Genomic DNA, 26,808 nt, shown 5'->3' on the forward strand with positions numbered 1-26,808 from the left:
TGGTATTGTTATTCAAATACGTAAATCAGCCAAGTTATGTAATTTGATTCAGCCTTTAATTTTAAATGTTAAAATATAGTGTAATTATATTAAAATTCATTGCAGTGCATCAAATACTGTCGTAACTCTCTACGTTTGTAATTATGGAGTATAGGGCCACCATGGAAATAAAAAAAGTAAAAACAAAACTTATTTTACTTCCTTACATGATTCCTGATCATTCTGCAAAACGGCATTGCGATATTTCCAGTAATTTGCATAAAAATTACCTTTTTAAACGAGTGTATTTTTAAAGTTTTATAGACATTAACAAATTAGGTTGCGGAAATGTGGCCCTATGCCCGATTATCACGTTACTGTGCGTCCTCCGGCGATGATTTTAAACTATCGTTGTATCGTATATTATTTACCTCTTGTTTGTTTTTCACGAGAATTGACAAAATCATCATAACGCCTAATGATATATTTCCACCGCAAGACACCTAGCGCTAGAGTTGAATAGCGGACGTCGAACGAACTATGGAGACAGTAAGTGGTCACTTTTATCTGGCGAGTGTCCAGACCTCCCCTTCTTAGACCGTGCTGTAGACATAAAGAACTCCGATCTATTGTCTCATGGGTTACAATAGATATATCGGCAGCGGCTTTCATTCGGTGTACAGCACCACGTTGTGCTCGCCTGACACTAAGCATGTTCGCCACACATGCTTGGCTGCACATCCGCCCTGTGAGGCGACGACTAGCCATAATGGCCTATGCTAGCAGAGGGACTGCTAATGAGTGTCATAAGTAGGTACCTAACTATTCCCCTCCTCTCCTGGTTCCCCCACCAAGTACCTAACTATTCCCCTCATGTGATGAGAATTTTTATGACGCTTGAAAATGTTAGCACTCTCAGCAAAGAAGTTTCACTTTATAAAGTCCTTCAAAACTATTTCCACAATGCAAACGATACATATACTCCAGCCAATGTTTTGGGTGTGTAAGAAATATGGCGTCACAATTAAATGAAGGGAAAAAAACGGCTTTACTTAATACCATCTAGTCATGCAGACGTGCCCACCCCCTGCCAGCAATATTATGTTAACTGTTCTATGACTTTCATGTTGATCTAGTCTATTTACGCTGTCAGTATTATTTTCGCCGGAGAGGAAAGTATTTTCATTTACCGTGTAAGTTTATAGAAATTATTTTGGTGAATAGTTTACTTAGAGGATATTTGTTGCATCTGATGTATTGAAAACTGTAAGTAAACGTTCTTGCAATTTTTAAAATTTCTAGTTTTGGGATTTGGCGAGATGGCTGGTAGGTCATTATTACGATTTCAAGGACATTGTTCAAATGTGCAAACATTATTTTACTATTAAGAAAATTATATAAATTCAAAGAGTATTATCATAAGCAGTTTACATTAATTTATTATTGAAAGGTTATCAATTGAAAAATGTATTTAATCATGTATTGTAAGTTTAAAATACTTGAAATTGTTAACAGTATTTATTCTTAAAATAGTTGTTTTGCCCCAGAATTCTGGTGATATTCTTGTCTCATCTGCAGGGCTACAGAGAATTTCCCCGAAGGAGAAGGGGTGCCTCCCAAAACAGGCCCAACTCAAGCTGTTGCTAAAAGTGGAATGGGAGAAGTTTCTAGCAGTTGGAAACCTTTTATATATGGAGGTTTGGCTTCATGTACAGCAGAGTTTGGTACGTATGTGTGCATTATAAAATGACAACCTACCAACCTATATGTCAGGTACCTAATTGAAATGACAAAATGAGTTAGTCATTTATTTCTAAAATAGGTTATGTTTCTTTTGAATGTGGAATAAGAAATACTCTTTGAAATTTGACTGTGTTTAATTTATCAAAGGAATTTTTCTTTACTTAATAGATAATTTCAGTAGTGGTAATTATTGATTGGGCAAGTTATTGAATTTCTTTTGGCAATTGCCTTGTGTAATCATTTTTGTGCAGTGTCCTTTACAGTCAGTCTAAACTTACATAGGACAGCATGGAGAGATGCTGCAAACCACGCCAAGGACTGTGGACTGGAATGGTATTAGCCTACATTACTTGAACTGTGCAACCTAAAACTTGTGCACCTTTGTATACCACGTAAACAAATGAGATTTTTTTTAATTACAGGAACGTTTCCAATAGATACCACAAAGACTCGGTTACAGGTTCAAGGTCAGAAAATTGACAGTAAACATGCACAGCTCAAGTATCGTGGCATGATTGATGCATTGCTGCAAATATCAAAACAAGAAGGTGTCAGAGCTTTGTATTCAGGGTAAGAATATTGTGACGAAATAGTGATGATAATAATGAATAAGTGATGCAGTAAACTTCCGATTATATGTTGCTTGTGACCAAAAACTGAGTGATCAAACCCACATTGTGAATGTTCTTCATTGTTGATAAATTTTTTAAGTCTCAGTTTTTATTTAACATATTATGGTAAGGGTCTAATTGATGTTTGGAGAAGCTGAGCTCTGAACAAACAATTGTTACAATAGTTAGAAAAATATTTCATTGCAAAGTACTCATTTATTACTCAATCCATCAAATTTCACACAGCAGAACATACATTTACTGCAATGCCAAATAGGAAATTTTTTCACATTGCAGCTTTTACTTACATAAAATAATAAAATTCGGAAAATACTTTTGTCAAACCGTGGACACTAGCACCTCCTTTGTGAGAATTGTATTGAACTTTGTTTGGAAAAGTGGAGGGAAATAACGTAACTATTTATGACTTGGAGAAGTATTAAAGAAATTATGCACAATTTAGCATCCAAAAATGCTTGTTCAGGCCAGGGGTGTCTTACTGCCCCTTAAAAAAAATTGAATTGTATAAAAACCTTACGTGATACAGGAAAAGTAAAATCATATTTGACATTAGCTTAAAAAATACTTCTAAAATCACCTTATAGTCTCAAAACATCGTTCCAAAAATTTTAAACTGTCTCATAGTGTTATTTAATGTTTAAGTATATGATCAACAGGTGTTTTAAATTCTTTTATTTTTGCAGGGAATATTTTATAGACTGAAATGTTTACAAGCTTATTATTACATTTCAGTTGTTGGGAATGAATAGTGATTTCATATTATTTTGAACTTGGTAACTATTAAAGCTGGTTTGCTGATTTAACATCACGGTACATGCTGCAAGAATACACATTCAAAAACAGACCAAATTATCATACATTTTTTTCATTAAGTAATTACTGATATATTAACTAGAAACATTGAAGCTGTAAAAAATAGTTCTTCAGAGCCATTTTCACAAATATAGTCTATTTTTTTTAAATATTCACCTAAAATCATAACCATAACACATCTACAACAGTCCTAAGTATGAAACAACTCTTGCTAGGATCATTAAATGCAGTGGTTTCCATGATTTTAGGAGTGTCCAGTATTGAGATTTATAGTATCTGGTAATTTCCCTCCATTCTTCTAAACAAAGTTCTATACAACTCTCACAAGGTAGTGCTAGTGTCCATGGTTTCCACATTTATACACGAGAGTCCGATACTGAATTCTATAGTATTTGGTTGTACTTACCTTTGTAGTGGTTATTTTTAGACAGGAGTCCAAGATAGTTAAAGACTTAATTTTTTGGAAAATGTTTAAACATAAGTACATAATGTATTTACATCAGAATGTCATTACTGCCATTTTAAGCAATGTATTTACATCAGAATGTCATTACTGCCATTTTAAGCGTGTGTTTATCAGTTTTGGTAGGTACTGCTTATGTCAACTTTAGTATTTTATTATTAATGGAAATAGTACTTTAATCTTCTAACAAATGTTCCCGTGATTGCAACTAAAAAGACTAATTAATTTATTTGGCCTGTGCAGTAATGCAGGCGCCAGCATGCAGGAGTCCCAACTGTGCTTGCAAGCAGCTTGCCTCAATAATAACAAACACCTCAAAATCAGAACCTGTTATGCAGCAAGGCAAGTGATATAACAAAGATACTTGCCGCAATTTTCAAATCAATATTTTCCTTGCTTTTTATTGATTTCACCCTACAATTGCAGCACATATCATTTTGCATTACTTGTTACCTTTCACTAGGTTTTGATTTTAAGGTACCTGCCATTATTAAGGCAAGCTGTTTGCAATCACAGTAGGGACTCAATGCAGCTGCCTGCGTTACTGCACAGGCTACCTAAATTAATTTGTCTTTATAGCTGCAGTTACGAAAACACGTGTTAGATTACATACAGGACTATTTATCTTATTAATACAAAACTACACTTGACACATGTAGTATCCAAACATACACACACTCAGTTCACATGGTGATAATGTTATACTGACATCAATACACCACCTAACACATAAACGTTAAGTTTCTGGAAATGCAGTAGGAATTTTCAAGCACTGTTTTTGGGATAAATAGAAGGTCTGTAGCTGGAAAAACACCACTATCGTAATTTTATTTATTTTTGTTTTATGGAAAAGATCTATATATTAACCTAATCTTTTAAAAATCTGCACAGCATCTAGATGCTGCAAGCCCGACAAAACTACTTGTGCAGTATTTTTTTTTTTTTTGTCCACTGTGTCCTTTTTCTTTTTTCTGTACAATCACATTGTATCTCATAACATGACAGTACTCCATCCTTCTCACAGATAAAAACTTGCCCGGCAGCCTGTCTAGAATGTTCACTATATGACTATTAGTTTTCAACAGTCTTGACCACCCTATTATGTTCCTCCCTACTTCTTCGTAATATCTAGAAAATTACTTGACACTTTCGATACGCCTCTTCTTTGTAGTAGGAGTCACATGGCGACACCTAATCTCCATATTGGCAGGTGCCCACTCTCCACGCATGCCGGACGACATGAGCTGCAGCTGCAGAAGTAGTCGGAGGCAGCCGTAACACTTCCGTATTAAGAACATTTTAAAGGTATTTTATTCTATTTGCGAATCAGAAATGTTTGTATATGTAGTAGGTATGTTGTAATTAACTACTTCTTGGCTTCTGGATTGAAGCTACATTCGTGGAAATGATGAAGTGGCCAGTGTTTTAGCAGCCTGGTTGCAGCTATCTTGATGGCCTTGAAAATGGCTGCAGCAAGGCTTACTAAAAAAATCGGGCACGCCATCATTTTCCAACCCAGAAACCAAGAAGCAGTTAGTGACTGGCCATGAAAACCAATGATTTAGATGTTGTAATTAGTTAATGTTTATTGAAATGTTGGTCTACTCTATTCTCTAGCAGGTATCTCAAGTTTATTTGTGTCAGTCATGGAAAAAACTTCAATTTTTCTTCTATGTGAAGTTTTTTCCATTGCATAGACTTAAATTTCTTGAAAATATAATTACTGGAAGGTTATGACTATTTTAAGAGTAATTGCAATGATTTTGTCGAATTTGCCACTTAATTTATCAGATCAAAATGCTTAATTTTACATAGGTAGTACAAAAGTCTTTACTAAGCAATTAAACCATCAGAACCATGCTGGTGTCCTGTCAAGTTATTGTTATTCTTTAAGCATGGCTTGCCATTCACTAGTCAGTCAAAACCATTTATCACAGAGGTGTGCTTTATATACAGACACACATAAGATTGATTTAAGGGGACCGCCTAGTCAGAGGTGTATGTGTGTTGGTGAGGCGGGTTGATAAGTGAGACGCTCGCTGGTGCTTCTAGCACGGTGTCACCTCTAAGTGCAAGGCTGTGGATTGGCATAGTCTTCTTGTTGTGCACAGTGTAACTACCAGATTTGAGTGTTAACCATAACTTTTTGTGTTGGAGGAATGAAGATAAAGGTGTAATGCAAGTCCCTTCAGTGCTTTTGTGAATTAATACAGAATATTTCATGTCTAAATATTATTCTCTGAAAAGAAACATTTTAGCCATTTTCAATATTCTATAAATGCTGTATAAAAACCAAATTTAAAAACCAAACTACTCATCCACCCTCAGTTTATTCTTTAATTTTTGCCTTAAGCAGACATCTTGAGCATTTTTTAAATCACATGTAAGTGGGCCCCTTAAGTTGATATTCATTAAACTGATTGACAAGGTAAACCTGATTGTTTTTTGCTTGTGGGAAAGATCGCTGTGAGAAAGTGAAATTGCTCAGGGTATCCTTGTTTCACAAATTCATTCCAATGCTTTCTCCTTTCAGGCCCTACTAATCATTCATTTCTAATGGCATATGAAAATGAAACATTCAATCCTATGTGTTTATGATATTAGAGGTCACGGCCTTGCCAGATAAGCAATTTTGCTGGTTTTAACAAGTACATATATCAAAGATAACTAATATACAGTACAATGGTACCTATTTAAAACACACTGAAATAAGCTGATCTTCAGAAGAAGAAAAACAGTACAGATCATTGTTCTTCAAATAATTATTACAGAAATGTACCAGTGCAATGTGAAAACAGGAAACACTGAACTGAAATGAAAAATGTCAGCAACAATAAACTCTGAGTGAACTGAAAATGCTGGCTGCACAGCAGGGTTTGGCTGGTTTAAACCACAATGGTTTCAACTGTTTTTTAAAAAAAAAAAGTTTTTTTTTTAAATAGAATATCTTAATGTTTTTTTTTAAAGAACTGTCAGATTCTAATCTAATAGCAGCAAAAGTTAGCTCATTAATGTTTATTTGTGATTTACAGGAAAAATAATTTATATACTAATCAAGATCTTATTTGGATTATCTGATTAAGTTGTAAATTATACCCAGCTAAATATGCCTGTAAGATTAAATTAATTAGTGAATTGTAGACAGTGTAAAAAAAAATAAATAAATAAATGTATTAATAAAACCAACCCTATTGTTTGGGAAATCCCCAACTGTTATAAATCCCTATTCTGTGGGAAACACCCATTCTATGGAGAATACTTTCCTGTGGGGAAATACCCTTTCTGTAGTTAAGTTCCAGTGCAGATTTGCTGGACTTCAGTTTTCTGATATAACTTTCTTGGTTCAACTTGAGTGGCAGAAAGCGGGATGTTTTTATGGCTTTCATTTGAACATGCTGAAAACTAACGTAATAAAAAAAGTTGGTTTAACCCAAAAAAAATGGGGTATTTTTTCCAACCCTGCTGCACAGTAATGCAACCTGGGGGCCAGTGTCAACAACTGGGATGCACCTACAAATGTCTGAACACTGACGGCTCAATTGGTGCCAGATTACAGATTGTGACTAGCCTTAGACCTTGCTCTATAGTTCAGCATGCAAAATGTAATGTAGTGAATTCAAGAGAGATAAAATTGTATAGAAACATAAATGGAACTCAAAATCAGTTCAAAATGTTTTCTGCCTGTAAGAATTGAAAATATAATTTTGTCATTGTTCTGTAGGGGGAATGTAGGTTAAAGTTTATATAGATTTATATCAGCAGCACATAACTTTTTTGTTGTCCCAACATAAAATGACTTGTTTGACAACTGCCCAAAACATACATATCACAGAGTAGACAGTTGGTTAGTTCGTAAAAATTACAAAGACCTATCCATCGTAACAATTAATTTATAATTTACATTTAACATTTTTTAATAAAAGTGTTTATGAAAAATTAAATTTTAATAATTGCACATGATGTTGATGTGACAGTTATATTGGCATATAGTGATCTGATTTTGGGGACGTGCCATGGCTGTATTAGCAGAATACAAAAATTAGTAGTGTCATAGACTACTGATGAATTGTTTTACTATAGTTGTCAGCTGGTATTCCCAATTTTTTTGGGTTTCCAATATAATCATTTCCAACTGAGATCATAATACATTTTTAAAATCTTTTTCAAATGCCATGTTATTCTGTGCGTTATTACATTATTTCAATTGTATTTTTAAAGTTTAAGGCAATGGTAATGTTTGGATATTGATTTAAAAGGAATTTTTTTAATGCTTAACACAAGTCGACCAAAATTTTTTTTTAATTAATATAATTGTAGCAATGTATACATTAAATACAAAAGCTTGTTAACAATATTGTCTTATAAGTATCATATGTTAAAAATATTGTTGTTGAAGCCTATTTTATTCAATAACTAATCTCTGATTAACTGTTAAAGAAACTTTGTCTTTGCTTCAATGAACTGATAGAAGAAAAACGAGCTAGCAAACTGTTAATAAATTTGTGACTGTCACCTTAAAGAGTAAGATGATTTAATTTTTAGTTTGATCAACAGTGTAAAATAAAGTTTGTCGCACATAACTAAATTTTTATAGTTTTGTAAGAAAGTATTGCATAACAATGTATCCTTCCATCACAGAACATATTCTCATTGTTCCCCTTCGTTCTTCATCAATTCACTATCATATTTCAGGTGGTACATATAACTTAAAAACTTTTATTTTAATTAAAAGCTTATGCTGTCATATTTTGGGCACTATCTTTTCTACATACAACCATAAATAACTTATCACGTAATACTATTATTTTTAAATGGGAGAAATTACATTTCTACATAATGAACCATTGGTCACTGTCTCAAAATTTAATTAAATAACTTGAAATTAAAGGAATTCAAGCAGGAATGTCATTGTTGTAACATGGGTTCACTGTAAAAATCTTTACTGTTAATTGTAATACACATCTGACTAAACTGTAGTTACACTTGCAGTTGTCTTCCTGTCATTGGATACCTTTTATTCTGATAAAGTGAATGCAATTCCAAGTGTTTGCTTTTAAGGAGCAGCAGGCCGATAGCAAAAACAGCAGAAGAGCAACAAGAAGTTACAATGTTCACTTCCCTGCTGTTAACTTTATTGAGAGTTTTAACTCAATTTTCTACTTCACATTAAGTTTTAGTAGATCTAGAAATTTAATAAATAATTTAATAAAACTATCATATTAGCACTGATAATCTGGAGTTTACTGTATTGTTAGTAGGTAACTTAAGTTAATTATTCAGTGAGGAAGTGTGAGCGAAAGATCATAGCAGTTGGCAAGTGACCCAAGTCACTTAATTCTTCTGTGGATTGTATTGAATTAACCCTTTAAACGTTATTCATCAAGTTGTCATCTTTCCCACTATCAGTGTTTCAGAATAAATTTTACTTGTAAAGAGCAGTATGTTAAAGACCCAATATGACATGTCTAATGAGTTATAAAGTACAATAAAATGTTTCTTATGTAATTGAGTGAGGTGATGTAGTGGTAAGACATTGGCCTTGCAGTCCAGTGGACCTGGGTTCGAATCCTGGCCTGACCTTCATGGTTTCCCAAAATCTTTCCAGACAAATGCTGGGTCAAAACCTCTCTATAGTTCCTGACTGATTCTTTCTCCACTATCCTTGTTCTCTTTAGTTGTGTTTTTCTGTCTGTCTCTAATTACTAGACAAGATTTTATGGTTTTATTTGTAGGCCAATTTTATTTTCAAAAAATAATTTTAATTTTTTATAAATTCAGTTTATTCTTAAAAAAATAGCACATTTTACAACAAATACAACACTTAATGACATATGACATTATGTTTCACAATATTATTTCACTAAAACAGTTGCATTTTGACTGATACATGATGCAATTTTACAATGCAATGATTTGTAATAAGTATGTCTAGGACAGAACTATTTGAAACAATAAAAATTAATCTGTAATTATTTGTCTCGTAGTGTAAAAATTAGTCACTAATAACAGTTGCAAGATTAAACAAAGTAACAATAATTTTTTTTTCCCCACTATATTTAGTACACACATTTTGGTACAAACTTCATGCTAAATAAATGAAATACATTCATTGAATTTAATACCTTAAAAATTACATTTTTGGAATTTGAGTTTATGTTTTGATTTTAAAATGTAGACTTATTTCATACTTTTTTTGTTGCATTTCAGTGTTTTATAGTTTATTACCTTGCATTTTGGTGTTAATGTATGGTGTATTGATGTGCATTTCAGTGTATTTCAGTTTTATTGCAATTCACCATATAATCTTTTTCCTACTAATCACCTCTATGTCAAAGATATATCAAGCCCAGATTTGAAATATTTGAAAAATAATTATTGTGTATTTACACTAATCGTAACATCCTCATGATATCACTTTACGTTATTGTGTTGAGTTGTTTTATTGTCTCACTACTGTACAATTTTAACTTAGTTTTTAATAATAATAAAACATTAGCCAACAAAAAATTGAATAGGGTAACGAAGTGACCCATTTGGAACATGGGTACTGCTTTAATATCCATCATGTGCTCTGAAACCACAACTTTAGAAAAAGTTAATATAGTATATGCAGAAATTATGTATTCAAAGAGAATTAATTTATATCAACTAGTGGTTAGAGTCCAAAGTTTTTAAAGTGTGTGCTTTATATGTACCAAAGGTTTTTTTTTTTTTTTAATTTTGAGTCTTACTTGACATACTCAATACTTTCTGCTAAAACATGGTTGTACTAAAATTTGTAAATTATATAGGGCCTAAGAAAAACAATATGTATATTGCATATGGTCTGAGGTGTTAAAAATGTTCTCAATCAGAGAAACCCTATTTATTTTTGTTATTAGGGTTTATTTTCTGGTTCCGAGTATCATCGTCATAGATTCCTTGCATTATAATCAAAACAATATCGTAGCAAGATTGTGTATTTACCTGCACACTTAAGTATCTAATAAAGTAAAGTACAAATAGTGTTCTGATTGCCTGCAGTATCTGCCCAGCAGTTTTGAGGCAGGCCACGTATGGAACAATCAAGTTCGGCACTTATTACAGTCTGAAACAATTTGCAACAAAGGCATATGGGCATGAAGCTGAAGATGTGGCAGTCAACATATGCTGTGCCATTGTCGCTGGAACTGTATCCAGTGCCATTGCCAACCCCACAGATGTGCTCAAAGTGCGCATGCAGGTGTTGGGTGCGCAGACCTCACGTGGCATCGTCGCCTGCTTCCAAGACATATACCGCCATGAGGGCATCGGCGGGCTGTGGAGGGTGAGACTGCTGATCAGCACTTGTTGCCATACATGCTCAAGCTAACAATATTTTTAATGAAATGAATGTATCAAAACTTGAATGAATGTAATGTAAAATAAATTTGAAGTTCCAATTGCTATGTAATTATTTTAACATTTCATTTAATTTACATTATAACCATGGTAAAACATTTTCCTTTGTAACAGTTACAAAGTTTTATCTCTAATAAAGTTGAATTTGCTTGGTCCTGTTTGAAATGTTAAAACGGGGTTTCATTGTAATAGTTAACAGAAAAACAAAAAATGCATGTGATTTTCAATCATATTTTTACTGTATTTAATACTGTTAATTTTTGTGTCACTTTCAAATTTGATAACTTCCAGGGCGTGGGCCCCACATCCCAGCGTGCTGCGGTTATTGCAGCGGTTGAACTGCCTGTTTACGACTTCTGTAAACAACACTTGATGGCCACATTTGGAGACAAGATCATAAATCATTTCATGTAAGTTCTTATTCTTTGGTGATGGCTGTAAAGCAATTACTTCACTAATGATGTCGCTGTCAGTCAACACTGGTGTTGTTTCTATTTCATTATCCACAGAGACATAGTCTGTGAATGAAACAGCATCAAACTACATGGAGACTGACACTTCTTACCATACTTCAAAGTCAATGTCATTGCTTTCGCATGTTTGTGCTGTTGTGTGGCTTGCATCTTGGTTTGATGAAGTTGCAGTGGCTCATCAGCCTTACAGTTTACAATGCCAGACTTTCTCCAGCAGTTGGCAATAGTTTCTTGTTGAACATTCCACCATCCACCTGTGATCATCTTAATTGCCTGAGGAACATTGATGTTGGTGGGCACTTTCAACCTAATGTTGATGAGCAACCTCTCAACAAGGCATTTTTGAAAATCTACCTTGGCATTCTGAATAGTGCCTTGATCAAGGGGCTACAACTGAAATGTGCAGTTCGGTGATAGAAACATAAGTCTGATGTTTTCCAGTTGAACATCAACACTGTGTGCTGCGCAGTTGTCTATTAACAAAACAATTATTCTTCCTTCTTTTTTCATCCTTACCAGTTTTCACCAGCCAATTCGAAAAGATATCTCTCGTCATCCATGTACGGGTGTTACTGGCATAATCCGCAGGAAGAAAAGAAACTCCCTTGAAGCACCTGGGAGTCTTGTGTTTACCAATGATTAATGGCTTCAGTTTTTTTTGTTCCTGTGGCATTGCAACAAAACAACACAGACAACCTTTCCTTTGCTTTTTCACCTTTATGTGCCATTATCCTGTTAGGCAGAAGCTTGTAAAAATAGGCAGTTTCATCAGCATTGAAAATATTGTCTAATGAGTATGACTTAAAAATACTCTCCAGCTTTTCTTCCTTCCACTGGTTTGCTGCCTCTGTGTTTGCATTTTTATCCTCCCTACACACAACCTTCAATGATATTCTATGTAATTCCCGGAAGCAGTGTAACCACCCTGAACTGGCTTGGAAGTATTTGATGTTCGTAAGCAATACAAACTGTTTTGCTTACGGGAACATTCTTTGATCGTATTTCTTACAACCATTTGTTCAAAGCATCTTCCAGACCTTGCTGATCTCCGGAACGGAGCCTTTTTGCAGTCACAACCAAACAAAGATTCTGCATATTTTTTTTTTCTTTCTATTTTTGCTCAGACTTTAACAATTTTATTATCTTTGAAAGATTTGTGCAATGGGAGTGCATGACTTGATGTAAGCTTTTGGACATACACCATTGCTAAGCACATGTATGTCTGTAGAAGAAAACTACAAAAAACCAAAAGACAAAAAACACAAAAAGCAATAATTGCTGTTGTCAACAGGATATATACACCACATAATATTTCATAACAGGAATATGGTCAACAAACAAAGAAAAACAAAGAAAAATGGACTAAGAGAATGAAAAAAAAAAAACACAAATGATGAATTGAACCCCAAAAAAAATCAGCACAACAGTTGAAACGAGACAAAAACACAACAAAATGAAAAGACGAAACAAACACAATAGTTTTCCAAAACATAAACAAGCCAGCACAACAGTTGAAACGAGACAAAAACACAACAAAACGAAAAGATGAAACAAACACAAAAGTTTTCCAAAACAGAAACTTGCCTGTTTCTGTTTTCTAAAACTATTGTGTTTAAATTGCGGTCCGTATCGATAGTGACATATCGATAGTGGTGAATGTTCAGACTTTCATGATCAAGTACCGTCCATGGCTAAAGGAAACTGTATAGACTATGGAGTCAATAACGTATGTTTACATACGACAGTAGGCAAATAAACTGTTAAGTGAGTGTAAAGGTAAAGTTGTAATTGCAAACCGAAAACAAGTAAAGTTGAGTGCGATGGAGGAAAGTGTTAGTGGTGTGGATAAAAAAGAACGGAAAATGGCCACAATATGGAACTTTTATTTAAAAAAGAAAGAAGGTGGCGAATGTAAATTGTGTAAAAACTATTAAAACGCCTTCATGCTCGACAAGTGGACTTTTGCGGCACTTGAAACAACATCCAGCCGCTGAAAAAGAATTCAACAAAATAACTGCTGAAGAAAATAAGACTTCTAGTCGACAACTTTCAATGTTTGAGTGTGTTGCAAAAAAACAGAAGCTTTGCATCAGCGATGTGAGGAAAAATCAAATAGACAAAAAAAATTGCTATCATGATGGCTTGTGATTTTCAACCTTACAGCATGGTGGATGACCATGGCTTCAGAGGTCTAATCAACGAATTAGAACCTAGCTACGAGATTCCTTCGCGAACAACATTTTCAAGGACGGTTATACCACAGTTGTATCAAGAGGAAAGAACCAAACTGGCTCATGAAATTAGTACAGATGCCATCAATGGTCTGGAGTCGCTTTCTTTCACTACCGATACATGGTCATCTAGGAGACATGAAAGCTACATTTCGCTTACAGGCCATTACCTAACAGAAGAGTTTAAATTAAAATGCCATATTCTTGGCAATTACCACTTTCCAGGCTCACATACTGCAGATGCAGTACAATCAAAGCTTGTAGGGGCAATGGAAGAATGGAATTTGCCAACTGATCAAGTCCCAGTTTATGTCATAACAGACAATGCAAAAAACCTTAAATGTGCCATAAGGAAAACCTTATTTCATCATGTTCAGTGTTTTGCACATACACTACAGTTGGCACTGCACGATGCAAAAAATGATCATGATTTTACAGCACTTTTGGCAAAAGGACGAGCTATTGTTGGCCATTATCGACACAGTAATGTTGCTCGTGAGAGGCTGCATGCACTTCAAGTGAAGCTAAACAAACCTGTTCACGAGCTACTGCCAATGGTGCCAACTAGATGGAATAGTGAATACACCATGCTGTCACGTCTTGTTGAGCAGCAGGTGCCCATTTCTGCTGATTTAGGAGAGAGCATGGCAGTGGAGATCTTCACCTCTAGTGAGTGGAAACTAGCTGCTAGCATTGCACATATTTTGCAACCAATAGATGAGGCCACAACCGAGTTATGTTACTCAAAGTTCCCAACACTGTCATCAAAAATCCCATTGATATATGGAATTGAAGCAATGCTTACAAACTATGTCCAAACAGACCAATGCAAATCTGGTACTGCATTTGCTAAATCACTGCAAAGAGGTTTAAAATCAAGATTTCCTTCATATTCTTGTGTGAAAGAAGATCTTCTTTCAATGGCGCTTGACCCTAGATTCAAGACTGTGATATTGCAAGACCATGAAAAGTTGTTGTGCACGAAATACATCACTTCACATCAGCAACCTGAAAATGATTATCGTCCTGAACCAGAACTGGAGCAGGTGAGTGAGACTTGCTCACTGTGGTCAAGTTTTGAAGTGTTGAAGAAGACATCACAATCATCAGTTAGGACTAAATCATCAAGTCTGGAGGAAGAACTAAAAATATATTTACGTGAAGATGTAATTCCAAGGAACGGTGACCCACTTACCTGGTGGAAAAACAACAAGATACGCTTTCCAGCTCTGGCTAAAGTAGCAAGAAGGTATCTGGCAATACCAGCTACACAAGTTGAAAGCGAACGACTATTTAGTACTGCTGGAAACACTGTGAGCATTAGGCGTGAAAATTTGTTGGCTGAAAATGTTGAACAGCTGGTGTTTTTAAATAGCCGCTTTAGACCTTAAATTAGGCTAGCCACTAGAGTGTTCTTTCTTTGTAAACTAATGTTTCATTCATCGTCTTTTGTGGATACTTGATAAAATTATTGAATAATTATGTATGTTTGTCAGATTATTGAGTTTTACTTTTTTGGATCATATTATCCTGTTAACTAAAGTACAGATTTCTCGATCTCGTCTCGAATTCAAAAAAGTCTTTCTTGCACATGCCTAGTTTTTTGTAGTTTTCTTCTACAGACATACATGTGCTTAGCAATGGTGTACATCCAAAAGCTTACATCAAGTTTAACAATTGTACTTACGGTCGTTGCTTCAATGCCATATGTCTTCGCAACTGCGACTTGCTTTTTCCATTTGTCCAGTTCTCTGAGCATTTCCACTTTTTCCTTAAGCGTGAAATGCTTTCCTTTTTTTTATCTCTAGGATCACTCATTTTTGTGGTGCAAATATAATGTGTCTAAAAAATGTATAGTGAAAATAAATTCAAAACAAAAACAATCATGGCATGGACTTCAAACAATACATTAGTGGCAGTTTCCTCTGAATTAATACACTTTTCTCTCAAACCTCAGTGTTTCGATGTATCAAATGGTGTTGTTCAGGTCACATATTAAGTACGGTACTCTATGGTAGTGCGCGCAAACATTTGTTTGTTTTCGGGTTTTAGAGGTTAGAAATTACATTACGGTGGTATGATTGATATCTGTTTATTTTTTTTAACATTAATCATTTAGTTTAAAAGGCCATAGCCATATAAGTAGGGGTGAACGGCCTCCACGCACATTCGTTCCAAATTTTGGCCAAAATTTGCTTCTGATGGTTTATAAACTCACCCCAAATTTCAACCGTGTAGCTTCACTAGGAACAAAGCTAAAATACCACAAGTATTTTTTGTGAAGATTTTTTTCTCAGGATCTACTATACCAGTTTTTATCAAACAAATATATGTTGTAAATATATTCTAGGCGATTCACAGAAAAATCAATAACCTAATCCCATGACCGTAACTACCCAAAAAAATTATTTCAGTTTTCATGATTTTTTTTGTAACTCGCTCACGAGATACAATTACTATTTTTTTCTATTAGACAATTGAACCTCTAGCTACAACATAATTTTTCCAAGTCAATCAAAGAGGTAGAGCATAGTTAAAAATTAAAAAACCACTTTCGTTCTGGACCGTGGCTTTCGTGATGTGAAACATCACTTAGAATCGAAAGTTTTTTGAGTACTGATGCCTGCACTTGAAGAAAGGCGTTCTCAGTTATCAGTTCAATAATTGAATGAGTCGTGCTTTGTAACAAAAATTGGTTGGCCAGTTGAATATGTTCACGGCATAATCAAACAGAAATAGCAACTTTTTGATAAAAAAATTAGATGATAAAATGCTTCCAAAGTGGGTAGTTACTTTAGAATCGCATCATTTCTGCACAATAAGTTTGGAATAACATTGATGCAGAATGTGCAGATGAAGTCTTAGAGAAAATAAAAATTTAGAACAGTGTCGAAAATACGCTAGCGATTGAGGTCGATGAGAAAGGATGGCTTCGTAAGAAAAGACATTTTCAAAGTATTTCATCCGAGGATCTACTAGATTTTCTGGAAATGACTATGAAAGAGCTAAAAATTTTGTTCACCGGGTTATACCAGTTTTCACACGCCATATCATATCTTGCATAAATGATTGACGAAGCTGGGAACATAAATCTACAAATCGTCAAAGATAAATCAAACGTTTTGAAGCTTCAAGTTCAGTCTCGCCATATATCCAGGAAGGTTTATCGCTGCTTCGTTGAATATACCCCTCACAGTATTGGCACAAAAGGAATCACAAGACATTATTGTGAATGCGCCAATGGGAGGTGGACTGTCGGTTGCTGTTCTCACGTAGCTACAATCATATATTACCTGGTACATGGAAGATATTTGTCCAAGATTTTACGACCAGCTGTGGTTCTGAGTAAATTGTTCGCAAAGAAGAATTTAACTGCCATCATCAATGATAAGAGCGATGATGATTAAGGGAGGCAGTGAAAAGCTTCATCTGTCAGTAACGTACATGACAGCACCAAAAATTGATCGAAAGTATAATTATATTGTAAGAAATCTTAAAATTGAGATAAAATGTGCAAAAAAATTGTATTTTAATTATTTTAACAATGCTCCACCTCTTCGATTGACTTGGAAAAATTATATGTTGTAGAAAGAGGTCCGATTGTCTAATAGAAAAAAACTGGTAATTGTATCTTATGAGCGAGTCACCAAAAAAAATGAAAACTAAAATAATTTTTTTGGGTAGTTACGTTTGTGGGATTAGGTTCTTCATTTTCTCTGTGAATCGCCTGGAATATATTTACAACGCATATTTTTTCCATAAAAATTGGTCCAGTAGATTCTGAGAAAAAAATCTTCACCAAAAATACTAGTGGTATTTTTATCTTTGTTCCTAGTGCAGCTACAAGGTTGAAATTTGGGGTGAGTTTGTAACCATTCAGACGCAACTTTTGGCCAAAATTTGGAATGAATGCGCATGGGAGTCGCTCACCCCTACTTGGCCGGCTATGGCCTTTATTGACCAGTTTAAGTAAAATGTGGAGTAGCAATACACGGTAGTAGTGGAATTTATATGTTATAGTCAAAATTTTGATACTTTAAACTGAAACAATTTTGCGTTGAAAATTTATGATTTTTGACTGGGATTTAATAAAAACACATTAAAGTGAAAATACATAATAGTGAGGTATGTTGTACCGGTATTATACTGTATTGCTTTTTTAGTACCTATCATGTGTCTTGATCATTTAACAGTAAGGGTGTTTTTTTTTTTGTGAATAGGGTATTTGATTATAGTGAAAATATTGATTTAAAAGTTGTTAGCTTTACAGTAAACATTTTTCAAAACCAATTTGGCCAACGCATTATTCAGAAATATATATGATTATTATAAGAAATCATTAATAAAATAATTAAATTCTCATGTTTGACCACGTGATTGAAAACGCACGGGATTGGCTGAATCTGGCATGACGTAACCTGCTTGTAAACAGTAAATGCCAGTCGTTGTTTTGTACGGTGCATCGGTTTTTTCTTCAAGGTTTTTTCGTCATATTAACTAGTATTCTTATTTAATGCTGACTAAAAGTAATAAATTATTGTAATTATTAGAAAAAATGCGATGGAGACCAACTTCATTAAAGCTGACAGTGGAAACCTCCCGAGAATAGACGCAATAATGGTTGGACTATTTTTTAAAAACAATCCCGATTTTTATGCTGCAGAATTAAAGAACGTGAAAGTAGCATTGTAAGTGTTATTATAAATGATTAAAATATACTTTTAAATAATTAAGTAAATTAGAAAAGCCTAAAAACGTTTTATTATTGTAAAAATTTTATATAATGTTGACAGATTGATTGGATTGACCATTCAATAACAAAAGTCGGGCTCCCGTTAGAACTAATTTAAAGTGAATAAAAATGAAATGAAGTATGTATTTCAATGTATACAGATATAAAATTATTCACCAAATTATCGTTTTGTGAACCACAGTTATGTCAACATTACTTTAATAGGTAAGAGTTCCGTATCGCGTATCCAAATTGGTCTCTTGCTATGGATGGCATGATCCTGTACATTTTTGTTACTGTGGTACATTTTTTTTCTGTTTTTGTACCTACGTCGAAAGATTCTGGACATAATCAAAATTTGTGGTAAAATAATGACTTATGGTCGTAAGTTGAATGCACGATATATTTTACTTTTTATTCAAATCAAGATCATAATTCATTGGTAGATCACAAGTTTTTGCTTTATGCAGTATATTTCCACGTACTTAATTTAAACAGCAAGCATCATGTACAACAGGATCAATAATTATAGGATCATGCCACTAGGAGTAAGGGATAAACCTGGATACGTGATACGGAACACATGAAAGCATTAGTACTTGCTGCTATACCTTTCGGGTCCCTGCGAGTGAGCATTAACCACTTTTTACGAATCTCGCAGTTCTTCGGAATGTTCACAAATATTTTATCCGGTGTTTTAACGGACGTGTTAGTGCATTGTGGCACTACGCACCATTTGTAAGCCATTTCACATAACAGTAAGAATATCAAAGTTCTCACTAGCCGCATTGCGACGTGAAAGGGTGAAAGCTGACAGTTTGTTTACAAGCATGTGACGTCATGACATCAGGTGACCTGCAAACATGGCGTCTCACCGTTTTGGCGGCTTTTTTATTCATTTAAACGTTGATGGTGCTTTTCATAGAAAATAGATAACTTCACAAAGAATTAATCAAATTGCTTAGGTATTATGTCATAATAAACAATTTTATACATTTACCTAAAACCTGTCAAATACCCTATTTTATAAAAGTCATAGAGATGACCAGGTGTATATTTAATCTGTAACTCTGAAGAGCTTCTTTTCTGAATGAAAATAATAAAACTGCTTTTTTTAATTTCCCAAACATGTGTTTCCAAGAGGGTTAAAATGATGCTGTGATACTTCAAGTGGGTTACCATTGTTTGGTTAGCTATATTTAGAATACTAAAATACTAATGATTGGGGGAAAAATGCAAGAACAAAAAAAAAAATTTTATATATAGCTTGAGATTGAGATTTTCTCTTCAGAACTATCAAAAATTCTTAAGTTTGAATTCATACTGCATAGAATACAATTTTTAAGGGAATAAAAGACAAAAATGAACATTTGATAAATTATAGAAATAACCTTAAATATTTTTGCACCATTTTTGCCTTAGCTTACACCGCCTTTGGTCAATTTTAAGTATCAAAGGATCGACATTGATGGTCTTATAAAATATTAAGAAACTCACAATTTCTGCAAATTGTTGTGGAGAAAGAACTGACCAGATTCTAACTGAACATTTGAATTCTTAATTTTGCTATCTCATTACAATAAATGTAATCTGCTGATTACAGAATCAGAACTGACCCAACATTAATTATTATTGTTTTAACTTTTGCTTCACTGTCATGTCAAGGTCAATGTGGTATAACAATTCAATTCAGCAGAGCCTATACGAAGGCAAAAAAGAAACTAAGTAAATACATATTTAAAACTGCTCAAATTTTTTAAAAAAAGAAGATAATAATGGTGACTTTAAATGAGTATATGGTATGGTAGTTATAGCAGTCCAATAGTGCATTATTTCAAATAGTGGGTAAGGGGGGGGGGGGGGGGGGAATAAACTCAGACTCAAACCTTAATTTTTCAGAGTACTTTGTTGAGAGTTGTATAGTTTGGGTTGACAATAATGTCACTTGCAGCAAATTAAATGCATCAGATACCCTAGTAAAAACTGTGACAATTGATGGTATGAATGGTTTAAGCTAAATTACTTTCAGTATTTTTTTAAGTGTACTTTAACATGTATTTAGTTTAATTATGTACCTGTTTGATATATTTCTGATGATAGTTCCAGCTTTATTGCAAGTCTAGGCAGTGCCATAGCATCTACGCCTATAGATGTCATCAGGGTAAGTATAGCTGTTGAGAATTCTTGCAATATTTATAACATGTGTTAAGTTAGACTAATACAAAACTCTAAAATCTATACTTATAATAAAACTGTTGAGGAATTTTGTCTGGTAGGTTTCTGTTCCAGCATCACTCGAAGACTTCTAAACTGATTTTGATGATACTTTGTTTATTAGTTTCTTAAGTTCTAGTTTAGTCTAGCAGAGAATTACATATAGTACTGCTTGTTATAAGATTTTTCTGTTGGAAATAAATAGTTTAATTAATTGGTGCCCCCTTCCCTTCCCCTGCAGACAAGGCTGATGAACCAGAGGAAGTTGAAGACGACTGCTGTCGGGTCTTCTTCCTTGCACATTTACACAGGCAGCATGGATTGTCTTCTACAGGTCAGTGCTTCAGACATCTCTAATTTGTGTGGTGTGTTTGGTGTGTGTGTGAGCGTGTGCGCTTGCATGTAGACATCTGCGAATTGTGATTTTTTAGTTCGAATCGAATTCGAATCGAATCTCAAAAAAATTCACGAGTTTCGAATTTTTTTCGAATCGAATTTGAGATTGAGAATAATTATTATTAAAATAACATTGATAATTAAAAATTTTTTAACATAGGCCTATCACCTTTGAAAAACTTGTAAGTACCGTATCAATAATTTAAATGTCCGTTATTCTCTGAAAATCATACTAATTACTGTTTTTTGTAAATTTACAGACTGGCAATCATTAGTGTGTTTGAACGTTTGACAGTTTTATTTGGTTATTTTAAAAAGTGGATCATGGCTACACACATTATTTATAGTAAAACTTAGGGCGCGGTTACAAGGGACCCTGAACTACTTCAGGTGAACATGTTTAAGTAAACACGTTTACAAACGCGAAAGTGTACGGTTACACGGTAGTTGCTGAAAAGTGTGTTCAGCTCTAAAACCGATTGTCTACTGTGAACGAATGACTGTTGTTGATCTTCTCTATTTTGTATCCAGAAAACGCAGGATTTTCTCACTTGTTTATACAGTATTATAAGCAGAAATGGAATGTGTTTTCATATTGCTCAATATTTTTTTTATAAATCGGGAATTCAAACAACATGCACAGTAAAAATTCTTAAACTTATTTTTTATTATTTTTTGAGCGAGAGTACGTATCTCAGTTTTAAGAAAATTAAGGTCAGGATCAATTAAAAAAATTATATATATAATTACCTGTTGATATTTTTTATTGCATTCAGTAAAATATTACTCAAAATTGTGCCAGGAACACTTTCCATCTTGAATTTCTGCAAAGGACTGTTTATATTCTAAACAGCCAATCAGAGGCTAATGTAGAAGATATGTCAATCTGAACTACTTTGCCAACCTGTTTAAGTTAAATGGGAAATGGCCTCGAACGAAACATGTTCATACTGTGTGTAACCCCACTCAACAGCTGAACATGTTCACCTGAAGTAGTTCAGACTCCCGTGTAACCGCACCCTTATTTTCACTTTTCATTGGGTCAAAGAAGAAAAAAATTAAAAAGCGGGAAAGTGTAAATAAAGGGAATACCATAAAAAGTATCACAGCTTACCATATTTAGCATGTTTGACTTTCAAGGATAAAAATATTAATAAAAATATCACAGCATAAGGAAGTTGTACAAAAGAAAAATAACAAATTACCTACCGTTTTTATCGCTTAAGCATCGCTCATTTTATTCTAAAATCAAGTTTGAAAATTAGGGGCGAGACCGTTGGTGCTACTATTTTGCAAAAAAAAAAAAAAAATCTATAAAAACAAAACCTATTCATTGAAAGTACGTTTATTTAAAAAGTAGACTTTGCGAAAGCACACCAAATAATTTAAATTAATGAGTGATGCAATAAAACCATTTTATTCAACGTAAAAAAAATAAACCCTTAACAAGAACGTAATTTGTAACTAAATGCATAACGATCGTGCGGGTTAACTCTGTTGCTGACAGAGTGCGCGCGTGCATGCAGTCTGCGAGCTATCGATATCAATCTTCGACTACGTGCGCGCGATCTATACGGTAATACAGGAATCAACACAACCAAACTGGCGCTGCTTACGTTTTTATAAGCGGTATAAAGCGACTCCCGAGACGTTAAAGACTTAAAGATGAAGTTTATAACTTTTAAAAAGTCTTTAAAACACGATTTACAATCAGATTACTTTTAATAGGATTAATTAAGTTAGTAAGCAGTTTTATCAGAACGAACGGCGTAAACTGCGTAAAGCAAAAGGCGCGTTGTAAACAAAGGGAATTTATTACATTACATCAAATGAGGTTAAAACGGGACAGAAATAAAAAGGTTCAAATAACGGGAAAACGTAAATAACGGTAACTTAAATAAGGGGTTTCGCTGTATAATTTTTGAAAGTGGATGTGATCGTCCATTTACGTTTCTTTAAAACTTGAGGGGGAGGGGGGTATGTCTTATATTAGTGTATCCCGGCCAGATTTTGCAAGTCGAATTATTGTAAAATGAATTCGATTCGAATTTACGAATCGAATATCAAAAAGTTCGAACTCGAATTCGGAAATTTCGAATATTCGCAGAACCCTACTTGCATGCTGGCTTTGTTGCAAGTCACCACCTGTCAGCAGCAATAATTAGTGGATATTAAGAATAGTAGCTTAGTTACCAACTGGAATCAGAGGGTAAGACATTTTTTGAAATTCAAACTTTTTCATGGTGTCAGACAATAATGCACAATAACAACAGAGAGAACATTTTGTTTAAAAAAAAAATATCAATAGTTTGTGAGAATCAAGTTACAACATTTCTAACTACAGCACCTTACTTGCATAATCCCATCAATTTTTTTTTTCCCCCATCTTCTTCTTTCCCTCCTGCTCTTGCATTTGCCCTTGTTAGTTACCACATTTCATCACATGGTGGTAGCACATTCATATTCTGGGAGCCCTGGTTTGAATCTTAGTAGTCATGATTTTAAAGTCTGAAATTACTCAAGGCAATTGCTGTGATGGTTCTTTGCTAGAGGCCACGACTGATTTGGGTCTCCCATTTCCTGGATTTTAAATTTTTTTCTTCTGCAGGGTAGCCACTCTATTGGCGGAACCAAATTCCAGGTTTTTTCCTGGATACTTAAGGTTTTCTAAGAAATTAAATAAAATATATTTAACTTAGCTAATGATTTTGGTTGCATAAAGCTGAAACCAAACTAACCATTTAATATTAAATACCATCTACTTAATATTATTAAAATAGAAAGTATTCCTGTAAGACTATTATACTTCTGTGATATAAGTGTGTTTTTTTACATAACTTAGTAGCTCTTGTATGTTTTTTAAACTATGACAGTAGCAAGCAACAGCAAGTTTTTAGGAAAAAAACAGCATTGGTATGAATAATATAGCAAACCATCAGGGCACAACTAAAATTACTTAAGCAGCTGCCAGGGATAAAAACAGTTTATATATTAAAATAATAATTAACATAAACAGTAAAAAATCTCACCAGTATTTGTTAGTTGAGTGCTATAAAAACATGTTCTTGGCTTTAAATTCCTCATAGTAAAAACAACCTTTCAGTCACAGTAATATGCACATGTATTTTGAGTTGTAAAAGTACCTCTCTACTTTTACGTCATTTATTTTATACTATTCCTAAAAAAAATAAATTCCAGCTGGAGAACAAATGTATATATAACTAATTGTAATGGAAAATCTTAATAAACAGTGATACTTATGACATTATAGTTAAGGAAGCCCTTAAAAACCTAATTATTAATTCACTTAGCGAAAAAATAAATTATGGCACCATTGCTTTTATAGTCTTCCATGATCATTATATTTTTTATTATTATTATTCAAAGTAATAGTTTTAGGTCCTGGCTTCAGTTTGTTATTACTGCCGGTTAAAATCTTCAGATGTAGAAGTAAAATAAGAAAGGGGGAAGAACTAAAAGAAACAAGTAGTGATTTCTTCCCCCTCCGGCTAATCGCCTACAGCCCATCGTAACACGTGTCACATGTCACATTGCTCACATCTGCTGCAGAGGTTCACCAGTAAAAGGTGCTCAAAAATGGTAATAGTGACAGTTTATAGGCATGATAAGCAGGTTTTCAACTAAGCTCTTTTCAACTTGCTAGACAAACAAATAATTCCTGTTGGCTTTCAATAATTGACGGGTTTCTCACAGTTTTCCCAGCACCAAAAGGCACCAAAAACTTTCCGGCTAGTTACAGGTTTCCCTATTTTCCTCCAATCAGGTGACCACCCTGTTCTGTTTAAGTGACTTTGCTGTCAGAGATTTAAGAGCTCAGTTAACAAAAAAAAAAAATTTATTCCATAATTACGATTCAGAGCTTGGTGCTGCCGAGGTTTTCATGGCAAGGTAATACTGTGATGGTTGCCAATATGTTATGTATAATGGAAATAAGGGACAACACAATACTCAACAGTGAAATTCTCCAGGATTGAAAAATACCCAACTTGCTGGTAATTTAACTCAAGACTTTTTGGACATCTAATCACTAAACCTAATGGCTGAACTGTTGCTGATGTGCAAGCCTCAATTCTGAACACTGAGTAAAATAGTTCAACAAGATTTTTTATAATTGGGCAAGAAATACAATTTTGCAGAAGTTGACCTATGCATCCATTTTGATGAAGTTACCTGTCATACTAATTTTCTGAGCCAGTAATTTTACTTCTCTATTGAAGCGACATATTTACAGTAATGTAGTTGGCACTTAATATTCTCTGTTGCAGACAGTGAAGAATGAAGGAATTCTAGCACTGTACAAGGGTTTCATCCCTACATGGTTTCGTATGGGCCCATGGAATATAATTTTTTTTGTTACCTATGAACAACTGAAGAAACTGTATTGAAGAGAACTGGATGAGAAGAGTATCAGATCTGTTTCGCGTGCACTTACTTATTCCAGCACATGCCTTCATTCTGTATAGTATTTTATTATTTGACTGTATCATACAGCAACCAAAATTCATTCCTTAGTGCTATAGAATGATCAGTAGCTTGATACTGCAGCGTTAACTTAAATATATGTATGAGCTGACTGATCGAGGTAGGTATAATTTTGTCTGAAATTAATTGTAAACTGCTATTGTAATGGCAAAAAAAAAATCATATGATAATTCTGTAACATATAGCCAATCAATGCATTTTCTAAGACTTAACTTGAGAAACAATGTTACTTCACTATTAAAATTGGCCAGTCTTTCTATGCCTATGAAATTTTAGTTTTTGTAATTTTTTTTTTTACAGTGAGGAAGGCTTGATTTATGTTTTGTGTTATATTTAAATATTATCTAGTCTAAAAGAAGCTACTTTACATAATGTATGGAAGAAGGTTGTTGAACTGATGGAAAAAAAAAAATGTTACTGATGCCTAGTAGTTCTGGTGCGGTTAATTAGCTTGATGACAGTATATTGGTATTTATCATTCCCTGTTTTGTACCCCTTGTATATGTTATTTATATTTTCAAGTTTTCCTTTACTACTGTGATAACATTTGTATATCATTGGTACTTAAAAAATTATTTTGATAATGTACATTATATTGTTGCCTAAAATATGTTAATATGCTACTTTATCTCATGTGATGTTTTTAAAAAATCTTTGTTGAATAAAGTTATAAGGAAATGGTGTAAGAATAATTGTGAATTAAACATGAAGACTGCTTGAAGTCTATTGTTGAAAAGATTGTACAATTTTTCCAATATGGCAGCCGTAGCATTGTAATAACATAAACTTTCACTGACAAATATTCTCACAGCACTCAAACTCAAAACTATCAACAGTGGAGTAAATTCTTTCACAAGCATGATTAAAAAGTACACTTTATTCAGCAATATGAAAACAAAGCATTTTTTTCTTCTGCTTTTGCAAAATGGTAGCAAAATAAATTGTGTCCACAGTTGAAAATGCTGACTTAATCATTTACTTACAAATTTGTAATTACTGTATATACCCGAATCTAAGACATTTTTTACCATAATTTATAATTCAAAACAAAGGGGTCGCCTTAGATTCAGATACACTGAATTTTAGGTAAACATACCTATTTTGGGTCAATTTTTTCAGGTTGTGCAGTAGTTACTGGCTGCACATGCTACGACCGATGTTTTTGGAATGTTCTATAGCACACGATGGTGCCCATCTTATCGACTAGTTTCTTGTACAAAAACATTAATGTAGGTTATACAGTACTTCC

The 26,808-nt window shown here is 33.9% G+C and overlaps 1 protein-coding gene across 4 annotated transcripts; it reads left to right on the forward strand.

Moving 5' to 3' along the window:
* Nucleotides 1-1,071: 1,071 nt before the first annotated feature.
* Nucleotides 1,072-26,295, forward strand: LOC134544724 (mitochondrial uncoupling protein Bmcp). Of its 4 annotated transcripts, none has more exons than XM_063388509.1 (8): nucleotides 1,072-1,172; nucleotides 1,558-2,055; nucleotides 2,145-2,292; nucleotides 10,654-10,936; nucleotides 11,302-11,420; nucleotides 20,547-20,607; nucleotides 20,902-20,994; nucleotides 25,343-26,295. In XM_063388509.1, the coding sequence occupies exons 2-8, from the start codon at nucleotides 2,019-2,021 to the stop codon at nucleotides 25,460-25,462; spliced, it is 861 nt and encodes a 286-aa protein (XP_063244579.1). In that variant the 5' UTR covers nucleotides 1,072-1,172; nucleotides 1,558-2,018; the 3' UTR covers nucleotides 25,463-26,295. The 4 variants fall into 4 exon arrangements, with proteins under 4 accessions (XP_063244579.1, XP_063244576.1, XP_063244578.1 ...); XM_063388506.1 differs by having other exon boundaries at nucleotides 1,081-1,172; nucleotides 1,558-1,703; XM_063388508.1 differs by having other exon boundaries at nucleotides 1,156-1,245; nucleotides 1,558-1,703.
* The last annotated feature ends 513 nt before the right edge of the window (nucleotides 26,296-26,808 follow it).

The sequence above is a fragment of the Bacillus rossius genome, chromosome 1 (assembly GCF_032445375.1).
Source record: "Bacillus rossius redtenbacheri isolate Brsri chromosome 1, Brsri_v3, whole genome shotgun sequence".
Taxonomy (NCBI): domain Eukaryota; kingdom Metazoa; phylum Arthropoda; class Insecta; order Phasmatodea; family Bacillidae; genus Bacillus; species Bacillus rossius.

Excerpts from the sequence above, each read along its gene's own strand:
- LOC134544724 (XM_063388506.1), top strand. The coding sequence starts at position 1,634 with ATGGGAGAAGTTTCTAGCAGTTGGAAACCTTTTATATATGGAGGTTTG. Across the intron at positions 2,293-10,653 it reads GTCAGAGCTTTGTATTCAGG|TATCTGCCCAGCAGTTTTGA; the intron begins GTAAGAATATTG and ends GATTGCCTGCAG. Across the intron at positions 10,937-11,301 it reads GCATCGGCGGGCTGTGGAGG|GGCGTGGGCCCCACATCCCA; the intron begins GTGAGACTGCTG and ends GATAACTTCCAG.